At 41.0% G+C, this 25,191-nt stretch overlaps 1 protein-coding gene across 3 annotated transcripts; it reads right to left on the reverse strand.

Annotated features, from left to right (window-relative positions):
- Positions 1–3,879: 3,879 nt before the first annotated feature.
- On the reverse strand, positions 3,880–23,848 carry LOC117971092 (macrophage mannose receptor 1-like). 3 transcript variants are annotated; one of them, XM_059010954.1, is made up of 7 exons: positions 23,714–23,848; positions 20,769–21,113; positions 20,290–20,643; positions 19,409–19,726; positions 6,591–6,953; positions 5,125–5,213; positions 3,880–4,395 (listed from the first exon to the last, which is right to left on the reverse strand). In XM_059010954.1, exons 1-7 carry the CDS (start codon positions 23,748–23,750, stop codon positions 4,264–4,266), a joined length of 1,638 nt encoding a protein of 545 aa, XP_058866937.1. In that variant the 5' UTR covers positions 23,751–23,848; the 3' UTR covers positions 3,880–4,263. The 3 variants fall into 3 exon arrangements, with proteins under 3 accessions (XP_058866937.1, XP_058866936.1, XP_058866938.1); XM_059010953.1 differs by having other exon boundaries at positions 19,409–19,744; XM_059010955.1 differs by lacking the exons at positions 3,880–4,395; positions 5,125–5,213; positions 6,591–6,953 and adding exons at positions 11,038–11,631; positions 13,284–13,372; positions 16,041–16,403 and having other exon boundaries at positions 19,409–19,744.
- Positions 23,849–25,191: the final 1,343 nt, after the last annotated feature.

Genomic DNA, 25,191 nt, shown 5'->3' on the forward strand with positions numbered 1-25,191 from the left:
TCACAAGGATCATTAGGTTCATCACTAACTGTGTCCATGCAAGTCCTCCTCACATCTATGACAGGGGTGCTGATATCCTGCGAACTGTGGTTTGCTTCCTGTCGCTGGATTTCATTCGACTGACTTGACTGACTTCGTAAGAAGTACTGATCAATTATTATTATTATTATTATTTATTTCTTAGCAGACGCCCTTATCCAGGGCGACTTACAATTGTTACACGATATCACATTATACATTATTTCACATTATACAGATATCACATTATTTTTACATACAATTACCCATTTATACAGTTGGGTTTTTACTGGAGCAATCTAGGTAAAGTACCTTGCTCAAAGGTACAACAGCAGTGTCCCCCACTGGGGATTGAACCCACAACCCTCCAGTCAAGAGTCCAGAGCCCTAACCACTACTCCACTACTCCTCAATGCGAGGCCCTTGTCCCTTCTCCCTCAAGCATTTCATTCTCCCTTGATGAATCTTCAAACCCCTGACCGTTGTCGCCTTGCTCCAGCCGCAGACACAAACCTGGAGTTCCATGTCTTTGTTAACTGCAGATCTTGAACTAGTCTTTTGTGAAGTACTCTCCATACTCATATCCGTTTCCGTTCCTAAGTCGTTAACCGTGTTGTCCAACGTTGAGTCATCTTCCGCCCCCGCTCTCGCAGACTCTAGGGGTATTTTTCTCTTTAATTTCTTAGAAGCCTTGGGCGGGTGTCTCCAGCATCCTGTAAACACAGAGCTGGATACTGCCGACAAAGGTAGCTAACCCTTACCAGCCCCAATGGGGTCTCTTTCCTCCTGTCAGCTGTCTCTCCAGGCTGTCACAAGGTCTTTCCCTTGTTGCCAGCTGCACTATTCACAGCAGTCACTGGACGTATCCAGATCTTCATGATTTCCATTACACGAGAGTAGATGTTAAAACTTCATGCTGATTTGAACTCGGCTCTCGCCAAGATAAGCACCAACTAAGACGTAGCTTTACAGTAAACTAATGTGATCCATATGCATCTCCATCCATTTACGTTTCCTTCCATATGATGATGTAGATATCCTTCTGTCTGGTGTTAATGGCTGAAGTGTAATGCTGGCTCCAGGGATCAGCTTATTTTGCCTCCCTGGCGCATCAGCACACACAACGGCTGCGATGCTGGCTCCGGGGATCAACCAAAGTGCGGCCTCCCCAGCGCATCAGCATGACAACCGTCTGGATTGAGCTAAGTAGGGTACATCTCTGGGGTTTTCAAGTGGGCACCTTCCATCCTCAGTGTTTCGTCGACGAAGTGTTTCGTTGAAATTGGTAAGAAGTCCATAGCCACTGCTGAATTTAAAATAGATGATTTCCATTACTTGAGAGGAGGTGTTAAAACTTCATGCTAATATTGGACTCGGCTCTCGCCAAGATAAGCACCAACTAAGACAGCTTCTTTTACTGTAAACTAATGTGATCCATCTGCGTTTCCTTCCATCTGATGATGCAGATATCCTTCTGCCTGGTGTTGATGGCTGAAGTGTAATGCTGGCTCCAGGGATCAGCCTATTTTGCCTCCCTGGCGCATCAGCACACAACGCCTGCAATGCTGGCTCCAGGGATCAACCACAGTGCGGGATGACAACTGTCTGGACTGAGCTGAGTAGGGTAGTTTTCTGGGGTCTTCAAGTGGGCACCTTCCATCCTTGGTGTTTCGTCGACTAGCCCACGAGACCTTGAGGGCTCGACAGTGATTCTCAGATCTAAAATGGAAAATTACCTATATGGTAACAATGTCCTGGGAGACAGTCAGCATGGTTTTAGGAAAGGGAGATCGTGTCTAACTAACCTGCTTGACTTTTTTGAGGATGCAACACTGACAATGGATAATTGCAAAGCATACAACATGGTTTATTTAGATTTCCAGAAAGCTTTTGACAAAGTCCCGCATAAAAGATTAATTCTCAAACTGAACGCAGTAGGGATTCAAGGAAATGCATGCACATGGATTAGGGAGTGGTTAATAAACATGTAGAAAACAGAACGTACTGTGTACCACAGGGATCAGTATTAGGTCATCTGCTATTCCTAATCTACATTAATGATATAGATTCTGGTATAGTAAGCAAACTTGTTTAATTTGCAGACGACACAAAAATAGGAGGAGTGGCAGACACTGTTGAAGCAGCAAAGGTCATTCAAAATGATCTAGACAGCATTCAGAACTGGGCAGACACATGGCAAATGACATTTAATAGAGAAAAGTGTAAAGTAGTGCACGCAGGCAATAAAAATGTGCATCATAAATAGACCTAGGAGTTTATGTTGACTCAGAAATGTCTTCATCTAGACAATATAAAAAAGGCTAACAAGATGCTTGGATATATTGTAAGAAATGTTGAATTTAAATCAAGGGAAGTAATGTTAAAACTTTACAATGCATTAGTAAGACCTCACCTAGAATATTGTGTTCAGTTCTGGTCACCTCGTTACAAAAAGGATATTGTTGCTCTAGAAAGAGTGCAAAGAAGAGCAACCAGAATTATCCTGGGTTTAAAAGGCATGTCGTATGCAGACAGACTAAAAGAATTGCATCTATTCTGTCTTGAACAAAGAAGACTACGCAGTGATCTGATTCAAGCATTCAAAATCCTAAAAGGTATAGACAATGTCGACCCAGGGGACTATTTTGACCTGAAAAAAGAAACAAGGACCAGGGGTCACAAATGGAGATTAGATAAAGGGGCATTCAGAATAGAAAATAGGAGGCACTCTTTTACACAGAGAATTGTGAGGGTATGGAACCAACTCCCCCAGTAATGTTGTTGAAGCTGACACCCTGGGATCCTTCAAGAAGCTGCTTGACGAGATTCTGGCATCAATAAGCTACTAACAACCAAACGAGCAAGATGGGCTGAATGGCCTCCTCTCGTTCGTAAACTTTCTTCTTATATTCTTAGTGACCCTCTCAGCGGTCGCAGTTTAAATGAAACCCGAGAGGGGTCATGTCTTAATTATCGCGTGTATTTTGCTGTACTAAGTGGGCATGTCAGTGTTTTGCACCTTTTGAAAATAAGATGTTATTTTCAAAATAGAACTAATTACGGACTTCAATTGCTTACCTCACTGTAATATGAGTGCATTTTCATAAAGCACACACCCTGAAATGCCATTGCACAGCTGACGTACAGGACTTTTGAAAATACAGTTTGCCACCTATCAGGTGTCTCAAAGAGTTAATTACTCAATGACCTACAACCTTATCTGGAGTGCAGGGTCCAATACATTAGAAACTCTACATACAGGATTTTCTCCCCACAAGTCTTCAGTTTATTAAAATGCGCTATAGGTGACGTTTGTTAATTGATACTTTGCTACAGCTTTGAAAATGCACCCCTTGATAAATCAAGCTGATGTGTACAATCTACCTGCTTATTAAACTCAGAAGCTTCCTTTCCTAGGCATACCCACATGCTTACTTAACTGCTGAACAAACACTGTGCTGTGCAGTGCAAAGCAAAGCTGAGAAACGGGGCAGTCGAGAGGGGTTCTGACTCCAAGCCCTGTGAAAACTGCAATACCCTGCCCTCCATGGTTCAGACCTTTACAATACAATGGAGAAGTCAAAGTCTTTATAACATAACTGTAAGAGACAGATATGACCCTTCTAAAGTGCAGTATCCTGTGGTAAAAGTTGGCAGAGTGGAACAAAACACAGTTTAATCCAGGTTAAGCAGAGACACTAATGATGAAATCCAGTTACAGATGATGAAGGCTTGTGCAAACCCTGTTAGACTAAAGCACAATGAACACAGAGTGAAATCATGGGAAAGTGCAAAATCACAGTGCAGTAGCACACTTTATAATGGGACACAGGCAGTGAACAGTCAAACAGGTTCATCTGTTTTATTATTTATTAATATTCACACCAAGCAGTCACAGATAGCATGTTATAATATCATTACAGAGACAATTTAGGAGCCTGCCATTTAGAATGAATGTCTTAGAACAAGCCTTTTACAGAGAACTCGAAATTCTGCTTGTTTCATGGAAATGTTGGTTTCTATGGATAAGTCATCAAGATCAGGCTAATGGCAAGCCCAAGAACTCAGGGATTCATTTGTAAATGTACAATATTCCTATCAAGCCGTGCATTATGAAGAAATAAACTTGTCCAAACTAAACTACGTTTCTAAAGACACAGTTTCAGGTATGAGATAACCTAACTAATTTTTTTTTTTTTTAACATAGATGAGTGACAAAATGCCCTGAAACCCCTACTTGGCATCTCAGGGCTTGGGGCACCCCTCCTCCTCCTCCTCCTCCTCCTCCTCAGCCTTGTGGAAAATCTCTCCATCTTGTTTTCTCCAGCGCAATTTAACACCGTCCATTGGAGACGACTTGGAGAGGTGCTCCCGAATCTGAAACAAGCAGCACAATGTTACCAAAGAGCTATCTGTCTATCTAGTTGTCCATTTACCAGGTGAGAAGATGGGGCGCTGCAAATAGAAACACAAAGACATGACTGGCTGCATGAAACCCCATGGAGGAATTCCAGCTAATAAAACCATTCGATAAATCTGAACCAGTTTGCACTTCCATTGGCACATGCAGCCAATACGGCATTGCACCTCAGCAGTGTCTTCTGGGTCAAAGCATATTACTGGCTGAAGGCATCCCAGTCAATAAGGGAAGCAGCTGATTGGTTATTTACAGGATAGAAGACAGTGAATGGGGTGGGGAGAATTACTCTCCTGGTGAAATGACCCAGGAAGTACAAGACAGTCATAAAGCATGGTATCTTTAACCTGGTCTAGTACCAGACATGTTTTGAAATTAAAATACATGTTTGCAATCTCATGTGTTTCTTTTGAAAGTGCACATTTGAGATCTATAAAATGAATAAATTTGCATTGCAGAGATTTTATGGGACTATCGTGAGCTACAATTACTTTAAGTGTCTGTTTTAAGTGTAGCTAAGTGATACATTCTATCCATCGTCTATTTGGAAAAATCTGGGAAATGAGAGTAAAACTGTAAAAGCTTTCATCCAAAGATTTCATCAGTAATCTGAAAATGAGAGCAGCCAGTCTGGCACCGAGGGTTCACAAATCACAAAAACTTGGATTCTGAAAGGGAATGTCACCCACCTGCTCTAAAATGGCTTCGCTCACTTTGGGGTCTTCAAGATTCATTCCTCTTGGTGCGGTAAATTTGACCCTTCCGATTGCCATATGATCTGTACAACAGACAATGTGTAGCATGTTAGTGACTATCAAATAAAAAATAAATAGTTTTAATTGTACATTTAAGGTTGCAGGCGTCAGGGATGGATTGTTTTGTGCTAATGTAAGACTTTTCTGAGACTTCATGTGGGTTTAGACAACCGAGACCATTCCAAGATGACATTAAATCAGAGTCCATCGATACAGGCCTTCAACATCAACTCACTGACTGTTCACTCGCTGCATAACATGAGCACACACCACAAGCAAGTGGTGGAGCTGCGCAACTGCTAAAACATTCCCTCCAGGAAACACAATATCACACACTCTTACTATTAAACATTGTACACAGTTTCACTTTCAATTGTTAGCAACAAATATTATTTAAACTTACTAAATATTATAACGTTTACTCATTGCTTATCCATTTAAATATAACCGATATAACTGTTACACTGATGTAACGGTCAGTGTTATGTGATGCCCTGCTTTTAGGGATTCTGTCCCCCGTCTGTGAGATGAGATTAAAAGATCATAACCAAGAATGCAGGCGAGCCCGGCCCTTTTGCATTGTGGTTAAGATGCTCGCTTGTGGTGTCTCTAGTTCTTTAATATGCTCTCTGTATCCTGTCCCCTCCTGGCTCTTCTCTGTGTGCTGTCTATGGTTTGGGCTGGTATGTTAATAGAGACGGCCACTGGCCATATAACCTGGAGTGTGAGCTTTGTTCCCTGTCCTGCACCCCAGGTACGCTACAATATTACCATCGAGCTGTGCATTAATGCTTCATTATCTGTTTCTATGGCGTCAGATGATCACAATGTTCAATGAGATATGTTTACAGAGTGTGGTAAACAAGTCAAACTTTTTCACATGTATTGCAATAAAAACTTTGTTTTGTATGTTCTTGCCAGTTTTGTAGTACAGGTGAGTACAACAACAAATACATCAAACTAAATACATGTGCAGGACGGTTTTCAGAAAATGGTAACAAACTAAACTCTCAAATATAAAATGGCCTGGGGAAGTTGGGTAGATTAATAGTGATGCAATCAGCAAGCTAATTTCTCAATGACACCGACATGTGGGTGACAGCCATGGTGGGAGGGGGGCGGTGGGCTGTAATTGACACAGCATAGTAACAGATAAATCAACACCGTCTATTTGTTTCACTTATGTGGGTGCGTACACTAACAAGTGCACACTCTGTTTAAGATTTTCAGACGTTCGGTACTGAATGATCACATTTGTTTCCACTCTCCTCGGCCTCCCTGCCCTCTCGGTGAGCCTGGCTACTATAGGATCAGATAGACTGGGCCTCTGAGTCCCTGCTCACAGACTGAGGTAAAAACACTGAGCTGAACAAGAACACAGACTGGACAGGGAGCCTTACCGTCAAAGCAGAAGAAGGGGCGCTTCAACTTGCAATTCTGATCATTCCATTTACCTCTGGCTAGATATTGACTATCCCTTAGAGCTAACACAACACAGTTCTCATTGCCTCCCATATTGTTTGGTTCCACTGTGTTCCAGTTTTGAAATGTGTAGTTATCCCCCTGGTGTGACCACTTCCACAGGTTATTGAACAGGCCTATCCAGAAGGGCTTGCCCTGTGCTTTCTTCACTAGGTCTTCATTTTCACTGGCACTCTTTATACTGACGAGGTCGGTGTGGTGTTCTCTACAGTACTGCTGAGCTTCAGTCCAGGTTTTCATTTCTTCAATCAGGGTGTATCTCTCAGTGATGTTGCTGGTCTCTGTGAACACAAACAGCAGATCAAACAGGCTTTGAATTGCGGAGTTGCAGTGGTTCTGAAGCAAAAAAAATAGAAAGTATTATTATTATTATTATTATTATTATTATTATTATTATTATTATTATTATTATTATTATTATTATTAATAATAATAATAATAATAATAATACTACTACTACTACTACTACTACTACTACTACTACTACTAATAATAATAATAATAATAATAATAATAATAATAATAATAATAATAATAATAATATCTTAACAGTAAAGCAACAGCTATTTCTTTACCTGTGTAGCACATGAAAGCTTTCTTCTCATTGCAGACTCGTACCTCCCACTCTCCCTGTGAACTGACTGAAGAACAGAAGAGCTCTGCCTTCCAGTTGGAGTAGTCGATGACATCATCGCTGTTAGACCACTGCCAGTTCTGTGTGTCATCACAATACAGCCCAATCCATGCAGTATCACTGAGAGAATCTCCTGTAATATTTAAGAGCTGCTCTGCTTCTTCCTGGCTGCGCACAGTGGCCAGGTCTGTGTGCTTCTCTCTACAGTAGCCCTGAGCTTCAGACCAGCTCATCTCAGCTTCCACAAACAAGAGTTTTCTGATGTGGTTAGAAGCGGGTACACAACAACCTAAAAAAAAAAAAAAAAAAAAAAAAAAAACATTGTTCATGAATATACATGCTGTTCTGAAAGAATTTGAATGAATGTACAGCCTGACAGACACTCTCAATAACTTATGCAAAATAATAACCCAACGTCCATGACAACTGGAAATGTGAAGCATGACGTACGTACCTACGAGCGCCTCCACTAAACTTCACAGGGGATTGCATTCCCAAAAATGAGCCACTTCAGCATAATACAAGTTATACAGTGTACACTGCCCCACACACAGTGTTATACATGCAGACAGAAAGCTGCTGTTCTCTGATCTGGCTGCATAATATAAAGAACGTCTCCGATTTCAAAACATGCCCTTTTCAAACGTCAGTCAGATTTGCATACACGAAAAAAAAACAAGCTTGGAGTGTTTTATTGTTCATCTTAATGTGAAGTTAGAGACAGCATGCTGTACATCATTGACAAGGGTTTGTTTCTTCAGGGATACCAAGCTATTAAAGAACATAAGAATGATACTGTAGCAAGATATTTAGTGATCGCACATGCGCAAACATGTACAGATACAGGCGTTTTAAAACATACTTGTATCTCATGGGTTAAAGCTTGGAGGGAATGACATGCTCTGTGCCAAGATCCATGCAACATATTATAGTCTGTTAACTTTGAAAGTATATTTGTGCCTGTCTTTGTGTGTCTTTCTCTGTGGGTGTATGCTAGTGTGAGTGTCCCTGTGTGTTCAGTCTGTGCAGTACTTGTCTATCCACAGACATTTAACTATGCAACAGTCAAATCTACTAATAACAATGCAACAGTCAGAAGCTACTAACAACCAAATGAGCAAGATGGGCTGAATGGCCCTCTCTCGTGTGTAAACTTTCTTGTGTTCTTATGTTCTTAATATAATTACAGTGCTTCCTCGCTATAACGCGGGTCCCGGGGGACACACAATATGACCGTCATAAACGGGGCAGGGGGTGGGGGGCGCCGCGAGACACATAAAAACACACATCTGACTAAAATACAAAACAAAATAACTCCCTCTCTATAATGCACATACAGTAAAGCACAAATGTAACTTTCCGCGAATTAACCATGCATAAAGCACCATGTAATCAACGCCATATTTTTTTTTTAAAAAAGGTAACATTCCCACTCGTGGATCATTTTAATTAGCAATGTTTAAACTAGAAATAGCCTTTCTAAACGGCGGTCAGGAGTTCAGTTTGAAGCGACAGACAGGCAAACCAAGTGCGAGGAGAGCGGGTCGGGAGAGGGGAAGAGGGAATGGGCTCGCCCCAGGTTCGGCTGCCAGAGCGGGGCTGAAGCGAAGCTGAAAAGGTCTGGTCTCCCGGAGAAAGCTGCAGCTCCTCTTGCAGCAAAAAAAAGTAAATACATTAGGAAAGATAACCGTGTAATATGCCTAATATGCTGAATACGATGCCTGTGTTATTAAGTGCCAGCTCAGTGTTTCTTCAGTTCAGATACAAAAGGGAGACAGAAATGGAAGTTAGACTGAGAAGTTGTTTACAGTTTGAACACCGGTACTGTATTTACTGTAGAAATATTGCCTGAATCACTCGTATATGGAATTGGGGGACATGCTGTAGGAGCGTTATATCCGAGGCGCGTTATAACCGAGAGCCTCATAGAGAGGGAGCCTCGTATATCCAGGATGACAGACCCACTACAGCCACTGGGTCATTTTAAGGAAGTCATTATATGGGAGGATTTAAAAATTAGCTTTTGAAAAGATGATCGTCCAGTGAGGTACATTTAAATTAGAATTAGCATTATGAACAGAGGTGTAGAATATGGCCCAAATGTCATTATTAACTATTCTACTGCTGAAGGCTGGTTTCAGAGACTTCCTTGCATAACTTAACATTATGTAGCCCAAGATTAGTGCTAATGGGGTTCTGTGAAACCAGACCATGTATAGATGTGGATGACACAATGCAAGACTCCCTACCTGCAAGACACAGCAGGACCAGAGCAGTCTTCTCCATCCTAGAGGTCTCAAGAAGTCTCAGCGTCCTTTCAGAGTTTTCAGCAGACAGGTTGGTTTGGAGCTTAGTCCCCAACTGGACCTTTATGACAGTGCAATATCTCTTCTGCGCAGTCGCTGTGTGTGTGCAGGGACAGGAGCGTGACTGTGGGGGACACACACCATGTGATCTGTATACTGATATGTCAATGTTTTAATCAAATGAGGGCTAGTTCAGTACAGGGACATGCATCAAGGTGTCTTTGTTTCTTCTTTTATAATTTGAATTTTGTGTTTCTGTTTGGTTTAGTCAGGTTCCCTGCCCAAATAAGGGACTAACAGGAAATATAACCAGTAGAGAAAAAAAACAAGAAAAAACAAGCACATAATGTTGGTGGTTATCTGTGTGCATTTTGATGGAAAACAAGCCTTTAATAACACAGACTCTTCACGCTGTTGGACCCGCTAGAATATAATACTACATGATAAAGAATATATATATACAACTCGTACAGCTTTGAACTTCAATTTAGATCCTTTCTGAAACTGAGAATTCGAGACTTACATTTACTACATGGGGAGTGCTGGCACACAGTATGCCAGTAAGATTGCATACCCTATGATGAGTTAAAAGAAGTTTGATATGATGGAAACATTTCCAGGCTGTTGTATTTTCTTTTGAACAGCTGTCTGAAAGTTTAATGGATACCAGGGTCCTGTTAACAAAGCTTTAACTCAGAAGTCAAATAAATCATTTATTTTAAACGTCACATGAGTATCTGGAGTGCTGGGTCCAGTACATTAGAAACTCTACATACAGGATTTTACCCCACAAGTCTTCAGTTTATTAAACTGCTCTATAGGTGATGTTTGTCAATTGATATGAAATATAGTGCTCTCTAGAAATGTATTTCTTAAAGCCAGACTATAGGGCCTCCTTCACACTTTGCTATTTGGACGAAAACGCTATGAAAATGCCCTTGATATATCATACTGGTATTGCTTATTAAACTCAGAAGCTTCCTTTCCTAGGCATACCCACATGCTTACCTAACTGCTGAACAAACGCTGCGCTGTGCAGTGCAAAGCTAAGCTGAGAAACAGGGCAGTGGAGAGGGGTTCTGACTCCAAGCCCTGTGAAAACTGCAATACCTGCCCTCCATGGTTCAGAGCTTTACAACACAATGGAGAAGTCAAAGTCTTTATAACATAACTGTAAGAGACAGATATGACCCTTCTAAAGTGCAGTATCCTGTGGTAAAAGTTGGCAGAGTGGAACAAAACGCAGTTTAATCCAGGTTAAGCAGAGACACTAATGATGAAATCCAGTCACAGATGATGAAGGCTTGTGCAAACCCTGTTAGACTAAAGCACAGAGTAAAATGGGAAAGTGCAAAATCACAGTGCAATAGCACACTTTATAATGGGACACAGGCAATGAACAGGCAAACAGGTTCATCTGTTTTATTATTTATTAATATTCACACCAATCAGTCACAGATAGCATGTTATAATATCATTAGCGAGACAATTTAAGAGCCTGCCATTTAGAATGAAGGTCTTAGAACAAGCCTCTTACAGTAGTCTTTCAGAGGAATTACTGGAATTCTGATTAATTCATGAAAACTTTGTTTCTTTGAATAAGTTATCAATATCTGGCTACTGGCAAGCCCAAGAACTCAGGGATTAATTTGTAAATGTACAATATTCCTATCAAGCTGTGCATTATGGAGTCAAATAAACTTGTCCAACATAAACCTTTAAAAGTTTTATAAGATACAGTTTCATGAAACCTAACTAAAAATAGTTGGTCTGTCGAAACTATAAGAAAAAAAGAAATATATAATAAGAAAAAAATATTGATGCATTTTACTGATACTTGATTATATGTTTTATTAGAGATGCATGTCAAAATGCCCTGAAACCCCACTGGGCATCTCAGGGCTTGGGCTACCCCTCCTCCTCCTCCTCTTCCTCCTTGTGGAAAATCTCTCTATCTTGTTTTCTCCAGCGCAATTTAAAACCGTCCATTGGAGACGACTTGGAGAGGTGCTCCCGAATCTGAAACAAGAAGCACAATGTTACCAAAGAGCTATCTTTCTATCTAGTTGTCCATTTACCAGGTGAGAAGATGGGAAGCTGCAAATAGAAACACAAAGACATGACTGGCTGCATGAAACCCCGTGGAGGAATTCCAGCTAATTAAATCATTCTATAAATCTGAACCAGTTTGCACTTCCATTGGCACATGTAGCCAATACGTCATTGCACCTCAGCAGTGTCTTCTGGGTCAAAGCATATTACTGGCTGAAGGCATGCCAGTCAATAAGGGAAGCAGCTGATTGGTTATTTACAGGATAGAAGCCAGTGAATGGAGTGGGGAGAATTACTCTCCAGGAAGTACAAAGACAGTCATAAAGCATGGTATCTTTAACCTGGTGTAGTACCAGACATGTTTTGAAATTAAAATGCATGTGTGCAATCTCATGTGTTTCTTCTGAAAGTGCACATTTGAGACCTATAAAATAAATAGATTTGCATTGCAGAGAGATTTTATGGAACTGTCTTGTGAGCCGCAATTACTTTAAGTGTCCGTTATAAGTCTAGTAATAAGTGATACATTCTATCCATCGTCTATTTGGAAAAATCTGGGAAATGAGAGTAAAACTATAAAAGCTTTCAGCCAAAGCTTTCATCAGTAATCTGAAAGAGAGCAGCCAGTCTAACACAAAGTTGACAAATCACAAACAGTAACTTGTAACAGTTATCCCAGATACTATGCAGCAGCTGATACAGCAATAAAGAAACAAAGAGAATGTCCAGAGTTCAAATCCAAGAGGTCACCAACGGCTTAATTTTATTGGCTTAGCACTCTACGAATTACCAACAATTGCACAATTATCAGATCCATATACACCTGAAACTAAATAAGACAAAACTGAAAATAAGAAGCCTAATAGAACCACAAAGTAGGCCACTCAGAACGCAAAACAAAACAATGGCTCAATCTCACGTTGCAAACCATGAGTCAAAGTAACAAAACAAAAACAGGCTTGAAAAAACAAAGTATCAAAAGAAAAATTAAAAACTTAAATAAACCCTGTGTTAGTACTACTGTGCTACAGTTTCTCTCTACAGACAGCCAAACTCCTGTGCACACCAAACACAAGTGTAAGCACGTTTGACTACAAACTTAGACGAGAAGCGAAACACAGACTAACACAATAGAACTACGCTACTAAGGATACATAAACCAACATTCTAAATAATAGAATACCAGTCTCCAAAGCATACATGAAAGAAATGGGTCCCTCCTTACCGTCTCTTCCAACACTTAAATCCAGGGAGAACCATACCCTGCCTCTAAAAGGTACGGCAAGCCTGAGAGATCATATACCAAAAAGCGTTCAGAAAACCCGAGACAACCCAAACGGACCATCAAACCAGCAAAAGCTCCTGACCTTCGTGAATACCTACTTCTCATGAACACGTTCATTCCATATATCTATATATTCTTATTTCTTTCATTTTTTGTTATTATTAAAACGAATATATCAAAGACTGAATAAGACTGAAGTATATAAATCTGCCTGGCCAGGCTTCCCACCTTGCACTTAAGTAAGGCAGATGAGACTTTCATTGCCTCATAATAATATGTGGCGCATGCCACAAACTTGAAGCAGTGTCAGCTTGGATTGTGGAATGTCACCCACCTGCTCTAAAATGGCTTCGCTCACTTTGGGGTCTTCAAGATTCATTCCTCTTGGTGCAGTAAGTTTGACTCTTAGGATTGCCATGTGATCTGTGCAGCAGACAATGTACAGTATGTTAGTGACTATCAAATACAAAATAAATAGTTTTAATTGTGCATTTAAGGTTGCAGGCGTCAGGGATGGATTGTTTTGTGCTAATGTAAGACTTTTCTGAGACTTCATGTGGGTTTAGACAACCGAGACCATTCCAAGATGACATTAAATCAGAGTCCATCGATACAGGCCTTCAACATCAACTCACTGACTGTTCACTCGCTGCATAACATGAGCACACACCACAAGCGAGTGGTGGAGCTGCGCTACTGCTTAAACATTCCCACCAGGAAACACAATATCACAAACTCTTACTATTAAACATTGTGCATAGTTTCACTTTCAATTGTTAGCAACAAATATTATTTAAACTTTCTAAATATTATAACGTCTACCCATTGCTTATCCATTTAAATATAACCGATATAACTGTTACACTGATGTAACGGTCAGTGTTATGTGATGCCCTGCTTTTAGGGATTCTGTCCCCTGTCTGTGAGATGAGATTAAAAGCTCATAACCAAGAATGCAGGCGAGCCCGGCTCTTTTGCATTGTGGTTAAGATGCTCGCTTGTGGTGTCTCTAGTTCTTTAATATGCTCTCTGTATCCAGTCCCCTCCTGGCTCTTCTCTGTGTGCTGTCTATGGTTTGGGCTGGTATGTTAATAGAGACGGCCACTGGCCATATAACCTGGAGTGTGAGCTTTGTTCCCTGTCCAGCCCCCCAGGTACGCTACGATATTACCATCGAGCTGTGCATTGTGTGCCCTAATGCCTCATTAACTGTATTTCTAAGGCGTCAGATGATCAAAGTTTTCAATGATCTTTCTGGAATTAAATAAAGTGGCTAAAAAAAAAACAACGTTTCAAAGGGTACATGTTCTGGTATGAGGAAATCCAATAGACAAGGCTGTATTTTTGTTCACAGATTTCACAATTTCCATGAAAATATACTCATTGCCATGTAGTTCGATGTGAAAATTCTCATTTCCAAAAGAACAGTGTAAATATACATATTTAACATTTAAAAATAAATACAGCAAATGGTTGCCTTATTGATGTGCTGCCTGTTACAGCACATTTAGGAACCTGGCAGCCAGTTTAGTTTGCTTCCGATAAATGATTGAACAAACACAGCATAGAGCTGCATGATTTCCATGGAATTTCTTAAATGAAAAACACCAGCTGCATCAAAGAAGGGGGCATTTCTGTTGTTTTTATATTTATTTATGTTTTTATTGCATTTGGTAATTCACTGTTGGTGAAGATAGGATGTCTTTAAAATGTTAATATAAAAATTAAATATTCTACAAGCTAGCATTTAGTGTTATTAACATTTGTTGTATAAAATGTATTTTTGTAAAAGCCTGTGTAGTCTTGCTTTCAATGATGAACATTACATTTGTTGTCTCAGTTGCCAAAAATGCTTCAGTGAAATGAAATGAATAAAATACATACACGCCAAGCAAGTTTAGAACACAGCCAGCACGTGTCTCTCCTGTGTGTGTAACAATGTAGCTGCTCCCTGCTCACACACTCTTAATGTGTCTCTCCTGTGTGTAACAATGTAGCTGCTCCCTGCTCATACACTCTTAATGTGTCTCTCCTGTGTGTAACAATGTAGCTGCTCCCTGCTCGCACACTCTTAATGTGTCTCTCCTGTGTGTAACAATGTAGCTGCTCCCTGCTCACACACTCTTAATGTGTCTCTCCTGTGTGTAACAATGTAGCTGCTCCCTGCTCACACACTCTTAATGTGTCTCTCCTGTGTGTAACAATGTAGCTGCTCCCTGCTCACACACTCTTAATGTGTCTCTCCTGTGTGTAACAATGTAGCTGCTCCCTGCTCGCACACTCTTAATGTGTCTCTCCTGTGTGTAACAATGTAGCTGCTCCCTGCTCGCACACTCTTAATGTGTCTCTCCTGTGTGTAACAATGTAGCTGCTCCCTGCTCGCACACTCTTAATGTGTCTCTCCTGTGTGTAACAATGTAGCTGCTCCCTGCTCACACACTCTTAATGTGTCTCTCCTGTGTGTAACAATGTAGCTGCTCCCTGCTCATACACTCTTAATGTGTCTCTCCTGTGTGTAACAATGTAGCTGCTCCCTGCTCGCACACTCTTAATGTGTCTCTCCTGTGTGTAACAATGTAGCTGCTCCCTGCTCGCACACTCTTAATGTGTCTCTCCTGTGTGTAACAATGTAGCTGCTCCCTGCTCACACACTCTTAATGTGTCTCTCCTGTGTGTAACAATGTAGCTGCTCCCTGCTCACACACTCTTAATGTGTCTCTCCTGTGTGTAACAATGTAGCTGCTCCCTGCTCACACACTCTTAATGTGTCTCTCCTGTGTGTAACAATGTAGCTGCTCCCTGCTCACACACTCTTAATGTGTCTCTCCTGTGTGTAACAATGTAGCTGCTCCCTGCTCACACACTCTTAATGTGTCTCTCCTGTGTGTAACAATGTAGCTGCTCCCTGCTCACACACTCTTAATGACAGGCTGGATTCTGGTTCTTCAGACCTCTAGGCTACACCCTGCCCTGCTCTGGGGGTCAGACAGTTACTGTAAGATCAGATGGACTGGGCCTCTGAGTCCCTGCTCAAAGACTGGGGTAAAAACAATGAGCTGAACAAGAACACAGACTGAACAGGAAGCCTTACCGTCAAAGCAGAAGAAGGGGAGCTTCAAGCTGCAATCCTTATCATGCCATTCCCCTCTGGATTGATACTGACCATCCCTTAGACCTATATCCACACATTTCTTATTGTCTTCAACATTGTTTGGCTGTTCATTAGCCCAGTTGTGAAATGTGTACTTATCCCCCTTGTGTGACCACTTCCAGAGTTTATTAAACAGGCCTATCCAGAAGGTCTTGCCCTGCGCTTTCTTCACTAGGTCTTCATTTTCACTGGCACTCTTTATACTGACGAGGTCGGTGTAGTGTTCTCTACAGTACTGCTGAGCTTCAGTCCAGTTTTTCTTTGGTTTACTCAGGGTGTATCTCTGTTTGATGTTGCTATTCTCTGTAAACACAAACAGCAAATCAAAATCTATGGGACAGAGTAAATCTAATATTCTATTGCAGTCATAATGAAAGTTAGCTGTTTGTAGGGTCATAGTTTGCACATCATCCAACCAAATCTAAAAAAGAATAACACTATTGAACACAATTTTTGTTCCTGGGTAGTAAGTGTTATTTCCTAATTGCTTATGCCTCAAAAGTATAGAAAATGGCTATTATTCCCCACAAACTTTGCTTTTGTGACCAGGACAGTGATATTTTGAAATTTACCTATTTCCAATGAGAAAACGGGCGAATTTGTGTCTTTTCGTTCACATAAAGTCAGAAATAAACAACATATGAATCCAAATTAACATGTATTTATACTAAAGTAATACAAAAATGACTACAAAAGATTTAGAAGTGAGTAGTTTTTCGAGATTTACGAATATACTGTAAATCAGTTTCACGAATCAGCCCCCAAATGTAGTCTCCCATCATGTTCTCGTTATACTGTCCTTGGTAGCGGCGTTCAAAGTCCAGTATATCCTGGTGGAAGCGCTTGCCTTGCTCCTCCGAGTACGCTCCCATGTTCTCCTTGAATTTATCAAGATGAGCATCAAGGATATGGACTTTGAGGGACATCCTACAGCCCATTGTGCCGTAGTTCTTCACCAGAGTCTCAACCAGCTCCACATAGTTTTCGGCCTTATGATTGCCCAGGAAGCCCCGAACCACTGCGACAAAGCTGTTCCAAGCCGCTTTCTCCTTACTAGTGAGCTTCTTGGGGAATTCATTGCACTCCAGGATCTTCTTTATCTGTGGTCCAACGAAGACACCGGCTTTGACCTTTGCCTCAGACAGCTTAGGGAAGAAGTCTTGAAGGTACTTGAAGGCTGCCGACTCCTTATCTAGAGCTCTGACAAAATGTTTCATAAGGCCCAATTTGATGTGCAGTGGTGGCATCAGCACCTTCCGGGGGTCCACCAGTGGCTCCCACTTGACGTTGTTCCTCCCCACAGAGAACTCAGTCCGGTGTGGCCAGTCCTGCCTGTGGTAGTGCGCCTTGGTGTCCCTGCTGTCCCAAAGGCAAAGATAGCATTGAAACTTGGTAAAACCGCATCAGGAATGCCACCATTTTGAAGTCTCCTATGACCTCCCAGCCGTACTCATCATACTTCAAGGCATCCAGCAAGGTCTGGATGCTGTTGTAATCCTCTTTGAGGTGCACCGAGTGAGCCAGGGGAAGAGACGGGTACTTGTTACCATTATGGAGCAGCACAGCTTTGAGGCTCCTGGATGAGCTGTCAATGAAGAGGCGCCACTCATTCTGGTTACAGGCGATTCCGATTGCCTCGAACAGACTGGTCACATTGTGGCAGAAGCAGAGCCCATCTTGACGGGTGAAGAAGCTGGAAAAAGGTTGGTGATGCTTCCTCTGATCTGTGACTTGCACACTTTCATCTAACAAGTTCCACTGCTTGAGCCTAGACGTCAAAAGCTCCGCATTGGACTTGGCAAGATCTCTAATCAAGTCGTTGAGGTCTTTTTGGTTGGGGTAGTATGGGTTTCTCTCCTCAGCTCCACCCCTGAAATTGTCATCTGGATCTACAACATCTTCCTCGGTCTCTGACCTGCTGCTCTCTTCTAAAGACGGCTGCTCTCTCTCCGGAGGAGTGGGTACGGAGAGCTCATGGCAGTGTGGCACCGGGGCGATGGATGAAGGAAGGTCCGGATACGTAATAGCAGGTGCATTCTTGCCAGTCCTACGTTTGGAAGGGTTCACCATGCAGAAGTAGCAGTTGCTTGAGTGGTCAGTGGGTTCCCGCCAAATTCTTGGGATAGCGAACTTCATGGCTCTCTTTTCCCCTCTGTACCATCCTACAAAAATACATTTATTTCACCCATGACTAATGTGTAAGAGATTCTTGCAACATTTTTCATATATGATATATTTTTTCAATAACATTGAAAATTGTAAAACATTTTAAAATTAAAAACTTTTACAATTTTAAAAATTTTAATAAATTTTATAACATAAAATTCCGAGCAACAATTGTCCATCTTACCTTCCAGAGTTTTTTTGCAGTGCTCGCAGGTGAAATGAGGTGCCCAGGGTTTGTCTTGATCCCCGACAGGCATGCCGAAATATGCCTTGTAGGCCTCACACATCTTAGCAGATGCTTCCACGGAGTACTTTTTCGCTCTTGTCTTGATAAATTGGCCGCAGACATAGCAAAATGCGTCTGCCGGATGCTTGCAGCCTCTTGATGCCATCTCAGAAAAATGCAGATATGTATCCACTTAGGCAGCTGGAACTAAACTGAACTGGTGGGCTTAAGGCCCCTGTATTTATACTACTATTTATATTACTGGAAAGTTCTAGAAAGTTCTAGAAGTTACTCCAAGTTTACTCAGCACTGAATCTATCTGGTATGTTCTGGAAAATAGGTAAATTTCAAAATATCACTGTCCTGATCACAAAAGCAAAGTTTTTGGGAATAATAGCCATTTTCTATACTTTTGAGGCATAAGCAATTAGGAAATAACACTTACTACCCAGGAACCAAAAAAAAAAAATAAATAAATTGTTACACGGTGTAATGGACCAATTTTTTTGTAAATCTGTAAAATAGCACCTCTCAACTGCTAACAACCTAAAACCTATTGTTTATTATATCTAGGGCTTCTGATTTTTGTTTATATATACAGCTCTGGAAAAAGTTAAGAGACCACTGCAAAATTATCAGTTTCTCTGGTTTTACTATTTATAGGTATGTGTTTGGGTAAAATGAACAGTTGTCATTTTCTGCAAATAAATGCTCTAAATGACAATATTTTTATTTGGAATTTGGGAGAAATGTTGTCAGTAGTTTATAGAATAAAACAAAAATGTTCATTTTACCCAAACATACTCAACAAACTCAGCTGTCACAGACCTGGGCAGTATCCAGGGGACCTGGCTTCAATCCCCAGTACAGTCAGTTGTTTCATTTTCATGAAAAGATTAATTGAATCTCATCTTACCGTTGTAGCACATGAAAAGTTTTGTCTCCTTGCAGAGTGATTCGTCCCACACATCCACATTTGAATTGACTGAAGCACAGAAGAGTTGTGATGTCCAGTTGGAGTAGATGACATCACCTCCATTGGACCACTGCCAGTTCTCTTTGTCACGATGCAGACCAATCCAGGTGGAGTTACCAAGTATGATGTCTAAAATATTCTTCATCCTGTCCTTGTCTTGAATGGTGACCAGGTCTTTGTTGTGGTTTCTGCAGTAGCTCTGAGCTTCATGCCATGTCTTCTTAGGTCCTTCAAAGCTACAATTACCAGAGGAACCTCCTGGGGAGAAGGCATCCGCTAAATAAGATTAGTGAAAATGGGATCTTCAGATAAAATGATATGCACACTGCATGTTGTCAAAAGTCAGAGATCACCGTTGTAAAAATGTAGTTTTCCTTTTAAAAGCTTGTAATGCTGCACAGTAACTTTGCAATTTTGCCATGCTTATACATGCATTTACAATAGTGATTTGCCTTGCCTTGTTTTTTTTTAAATGCTTTACAATGCCTTGCTGGGCTTTACAATGCTTATCTATGGTTTATCATGTTTTACTATGCTTTTACACTTTGCTATGATTTTACTATGGTAAACTTATATAAGGGATACTACAAGTACTGTATGATAAATACAAGGAAAACTCAAATTAAATACACAATACTTCCTTAAGGATTATCAGCAGACAGGTAATTGGAAAGAAAAGGGGCTACAGAATCCACAGAGTGCTGCACTGAACATTATATACCACAGAACACTAGCATTATATTGCTCACACAAGCACACACACACACACACACACACACACACACACACAACAGGAACACAGCCTAAGCTGGGGCCCTTACCTGAACAGCAGACGAAGAGAAACTTCTCGCTACAGGAAGTGTCATACCATTCAGCTTTCTCATTCATCACCACACATTTCTCATTGCCTTTTTCATTGTTTGGTTCATAACTTGATTTCCCTCTGTACCAGCTGTGAAATGTGTAGTTATCCCCCTGGCGTGACCACTTCCACGGGTTATTGAACAGGCCTATCCAGAAGGGCTTGCCTTGCGCTTTCTTCACTAGGTCTGCATTTTCACTGGCGTTCTTTATACTGACGAGGTCGGTGTGGTGTTCTCTACAGTACTGCTGAGCTTCAGTCCAGGTTTTCGGTCCTTCAATCAGGGTGTATCTCTCAGTGATGTTGCTGGTCTCTGTAAACACAAAAAGCAATCACAGAGGCTCTAAGTCCAAAGGAAAATCTCAGATTTGTAAAAAGAAAACAAAAATATCTGAATAATAATACATATTCACAGTATAGAAACAGCGAGATCTTTACCTGTGTAGCACATGAAAGCTTCCTTCTCATTGCAGACTCGATCCTCCCACTCTCCCTGTGAATTGACTGAAGCACAGAAGAGGTCTGCCCTCCAGTTAGAGTAGATGACATCATCGCTGTTAGACCACTGCCAGTTCTGTGTGTCATCACGATACAGCCCGAACCAGGCAGTATCATTGAGAGAATCTCCTGTAATATTTAAGAGCTGCTCTGCTTCTTCCTGGCTGCGCACAGTGGCCAGGTCTGTGTGCTTCTCTCTACAGTAGCCCTGAGCTTCAGACCAGCTCATCTCAGTTTTCACAAACAAGAATTTTCTGATCTGGTTAGAAGCCGGTACACAAAAACCTAAAAAAAATACATTGTTGTTCATGAAAGTGGTTTTTAGGTTATTAAATATTGTACAAGCTATTCTGAAATAATTTGAATGAATGTAAGGCCTGATAGACACTCTCAATATCTTATGCAAAATAATAACCCAACGTCCATGACAATTGGAAATGTGAAGCGTGACGTACGTACCTACGAGCGCCTCCACTAAACTTCACAGGGGATTGCATTCCCAAAAATGAACCACTTCAGCATAATAAAAGTTATACAATGTACACTGCCCCACACACAGTGTTATACATGCAGACAGAAAGCTGCTGTTCTCTGATCTGGCTGCATAATATAAAGAACGTTTCCGTTTTCAAAACATGCCCTTTTCAAACGTCAGTCAGATTTGCATACACGAAAAAAACAAGCTTGGAGTGTTCTATTTTTCATCTTAATGTGAAGTTAGAGACAGCATGCTGTACATCATTGACAAGGGTTTGTTCCTTCAGGGATACCAAGCTATTAAAGAACATAAGAATGATACTGAAGCAAGATATTTAGTGATCGCACATGCGCAAACATGTACAGATACAGGCGTTTTAAAACATACTTGTATCTCATGGGTTAAAGCTTGGAGGAAATGACATGCTCTGTGCCAAGATCCATGCAACATATTATATTCTGTTAACTTTGAAAGTATATTTGTGTCTGTCTGTGTGTGTAAGTGGTGGAGTGTCACGCCCCTATATGTATTTGTATTATTATTTGTATTATTGTTTGCGGCGGATAAAAGCGCAGCATATTTGTTATTGTATTTATATTTTAAAAACTTTATGAAGATGCGTGGCTGATCAGCTACTGATTATTTAACTAGCTGACAGTCACGCATCCTTACTAAACTCGTGCAGACTGTGGCCGAGGGGTAATAAGATAATTAAGAGATAGTTAACCACTCGGCCAGATTATAAGAACATTCAGCTGTCCGCGCTCGGGGGACAGTGTACAGAGGAGAGTACGGGGAGCAGAGAGAGCGAGGAGAGAGAAAAACGCCATTTAAAAACAACTGCCAAGTATGGTGCTGGTGCTAAAACCAGCACTCTTATTTGTTTGGCCAATGTGTGCTTTTGTTTTGTTGTTTGTTTAAATATTTTGTTTTGTTTTATTATTTAATAAATATGCTGACCGCAGTAGCGTTCAGCTTCACCCGCCCACCCACTGTTTTGTTTCTGGTACTTCCTGGTCCGTGACGTCACCACACACACCACTCAACAACAGCTGCTCGGTCACAGTGTCTCTCTCTCTCTGTGGGTGTGTGCTAGTGTGAGTGTCCCTGTGTGTTCAGCCTGTGTAGTCCTTGTCTATCCACAGTTCCTTAACTCTCTCTATCTGTTATATAGTTGCTGGTGAGGTTGCTGTTATAAATAATTTCATTGCAAACTGGATCTTATTTCATAGTTCTAACCTGTGAGTTCAATTAAAAAACAACTATAGCAAAGACCAACTATAGCCACTGGGTGATTATAAGGCAGTAATGTAGACTGTGAGCTGAATGTCATTATTACCTATTCTTCTGCTGAGGGCTGGTTTCACAGACTTCCTTGCCTAACTTTATGTAGTCCAAGATTAGTGCTAATAGGGTTCTGTGAACCAAGCCATGTATAGCTGCGGATGATATAATGCAAGACTCCTGTAAGAGGTTCAATTTCTTTTTAAAAATAATTAATCTTCTTCAGGTAAAGTTAATCAAAAACAGTTTATTCACGAATCAAAATGCAAACAGGAACAAAGCAAATCAAAGAAATCATACAGCATACGGTAGCCCTCACAAGGTGTAATGTCTGAGCTTTCATCAGTGGAGATGTTAGTTTCTGAGCTGGCATCAGTGGAGATGTTTCTTAGCTGAGCAAAGAAATTACTTCGTACAGCACAGATATACAGCTAGCTTATGTAATTTCCTTGACCAAATTTGGTCTTATTTCCCTAGCATGATGCAAGACAAAGCACACTAAAAGTTACATTTGCGTTTCTTCTTTACTTTACTAATGTCAGCAGAAACCCAGATAGCAATAAGTTATATTTAAGAACAAGGCTATGAGTTTTGCTCAATTCTCGCAGGCAGCATAGCACTATAGCCACGCATCACAAGGTCGAACAACAAGGCTGGTGATTGCAAACGGCTGATCTGCACCAGCTATGTACAGCTTAATATTAAGACTTCATTAACCCTGCATTGATTCAGATATTACATTAAACACAGGACAATCACACAATGTTTACAGACAGTTTCAATGATTTCTTTACCATTTAAATGGGAAGCATAAATAACAGGTTGTATAATGAAAAGGAACAAAGGCTGATGAAACAATAAGAGCTTGTGCAATTTAACTGGAATAATGTGTACCCTGCCCCACACAAGGTGCGTGGTTATCAGAAAAAGCCTACATGTTTCAATTGGTTTGATTATGGTTCGTATACAGGCTCTAAACAGTTTATTAAGCAGAAACAATTTATGCGAATACAAAAGTGTTATCATCTGTCCCGAGGCCACAGCAGCACTCTGAGATATGAAAAGCCAGTCACTCCCTACAAGGCCAGGGCAATAAATAGGCAAAAATCCTTACACTCCCTACCTGCAAGACATAGCAGGACCAGCGCAGTCTTCTCCATCCTAGCGGTCTCAAGAAGTCTCACCGTCCTTTCAGAGTGTTCAGCAGACAGGCTGGTTTGGAGCAGAGTCCCCAACTTTATGCCAGTGCAATATCTCTTCTGCGCAGTCGCTGTGTGTGTGCAGGGACAGGAGCGTGACTGTGGGGGACGCACACCATGCAATCTGTGTCATTTAACCAAATGAGGGCTAGTTCAATACAGGGAAATACATGAAGGTGTCTTTGTTTCTTCTTGTATAATTTGCATTTTATGTTTCTGTTTGGCTTAGTTTAGGCACCTGCTCAAATAAAGAAGTAACATGAAATATAACCGATAGCCAAAACAAACAGCTCATAATGTTGGTTGTTATCAGCAAGCATGCACTGTGGAATGAAAGCAAGCAAACCAGGCAATTTGTATACAGATATAGCATGAAAATGTACAGGCAAATGAGGCTTTATACCATACAGGGACATGCATGAAGGTGTCTTTGTTTCTTCTTTTATAATTTGAATTTTGTGTTTCTGTTTGGTTTAGTCAGGTTCCCTGCCCAAATAAAGGACTAACAGGAAATATAACCAGTAGAGAAAAAAACAAGAAAAAAAGCACATACTGTTGGTGGTTATCTGTGTGCATTGTGATGGAAAGCAAGCCTTTAATAACACAGACTCTTCACGCTGTCTGACCCTCTAGAATATAATACTGCATCATAGAAAAATATTTAAAAAAAATCTCACCTACAGCTCTGTACTTCAATTTAGATTCTTTCTGAAATTGAGAATATGAGATTTTACATTTACCACATGGGGAGTGCTAGCACAAAGTATGCCAATAAGATGGTGTGACCAAGAGAGAAGGGATTTGAGCTGTAAATCTAACTCCCAACCAGAAAAGGCGCTATGTATGGTTGGTGGGATGCTTCCCCATAGACGGGCTTACTCGAAGGTAGGCGGAAACCGGAAGTCGGACATCTTGGGGGAAGCGCATAGCTGCAAGTGCTCTGAACGATTCCATTGTGATCAGCTGTGGGGATGGCAGTGATTGGATACACCAGGGCGCCTGGCTGATCGCAGGGAGGAGTTTGGTAGTACAAAAGGGAGTATGTCTCCTTACGCTGATACGGGATCAGGAAGCCGGGGCCTGTGTTTGTTATTGTTTTGTGTTTTGCCGTAGAAAAAAATAAAATCAGCAACATAGTAATAATAATAATAATAAAACAAAGCAAACAACAAACAGTCAATTCAAAAATACATTAAAAGCACGGCCACCAAGAGTAACATCTTGGAACCAAAGCCTTTAGAAATCCAGAGTCTGATGATCTGAGCTGTGAGCACACTGGTCCGGGCTGCCCCAACGAGGGAACCGGCGGAAGACCCAGAGGTCTTCAAAGCTGCCAGTAACTGAAACAGCTTTCTAATGTGAAACAAATACTAACTAAATAACTGTTACACATTATAAAGAT

Source organism: Acipenser ruthenus, chromosome 41, assembly GCF_902713425.1.
Source record: "Acipenser ruthenus chromosome 41, fAciRut3.2 maternal haplotype, whole genome shotgun sequence".
Lineage (NCBI taxonomy): Eukaryota > Metazoa > Chordata > Actinopteri > Acipenseriformes > Acipenseridae > Acipenser > Acipenser ruthenus.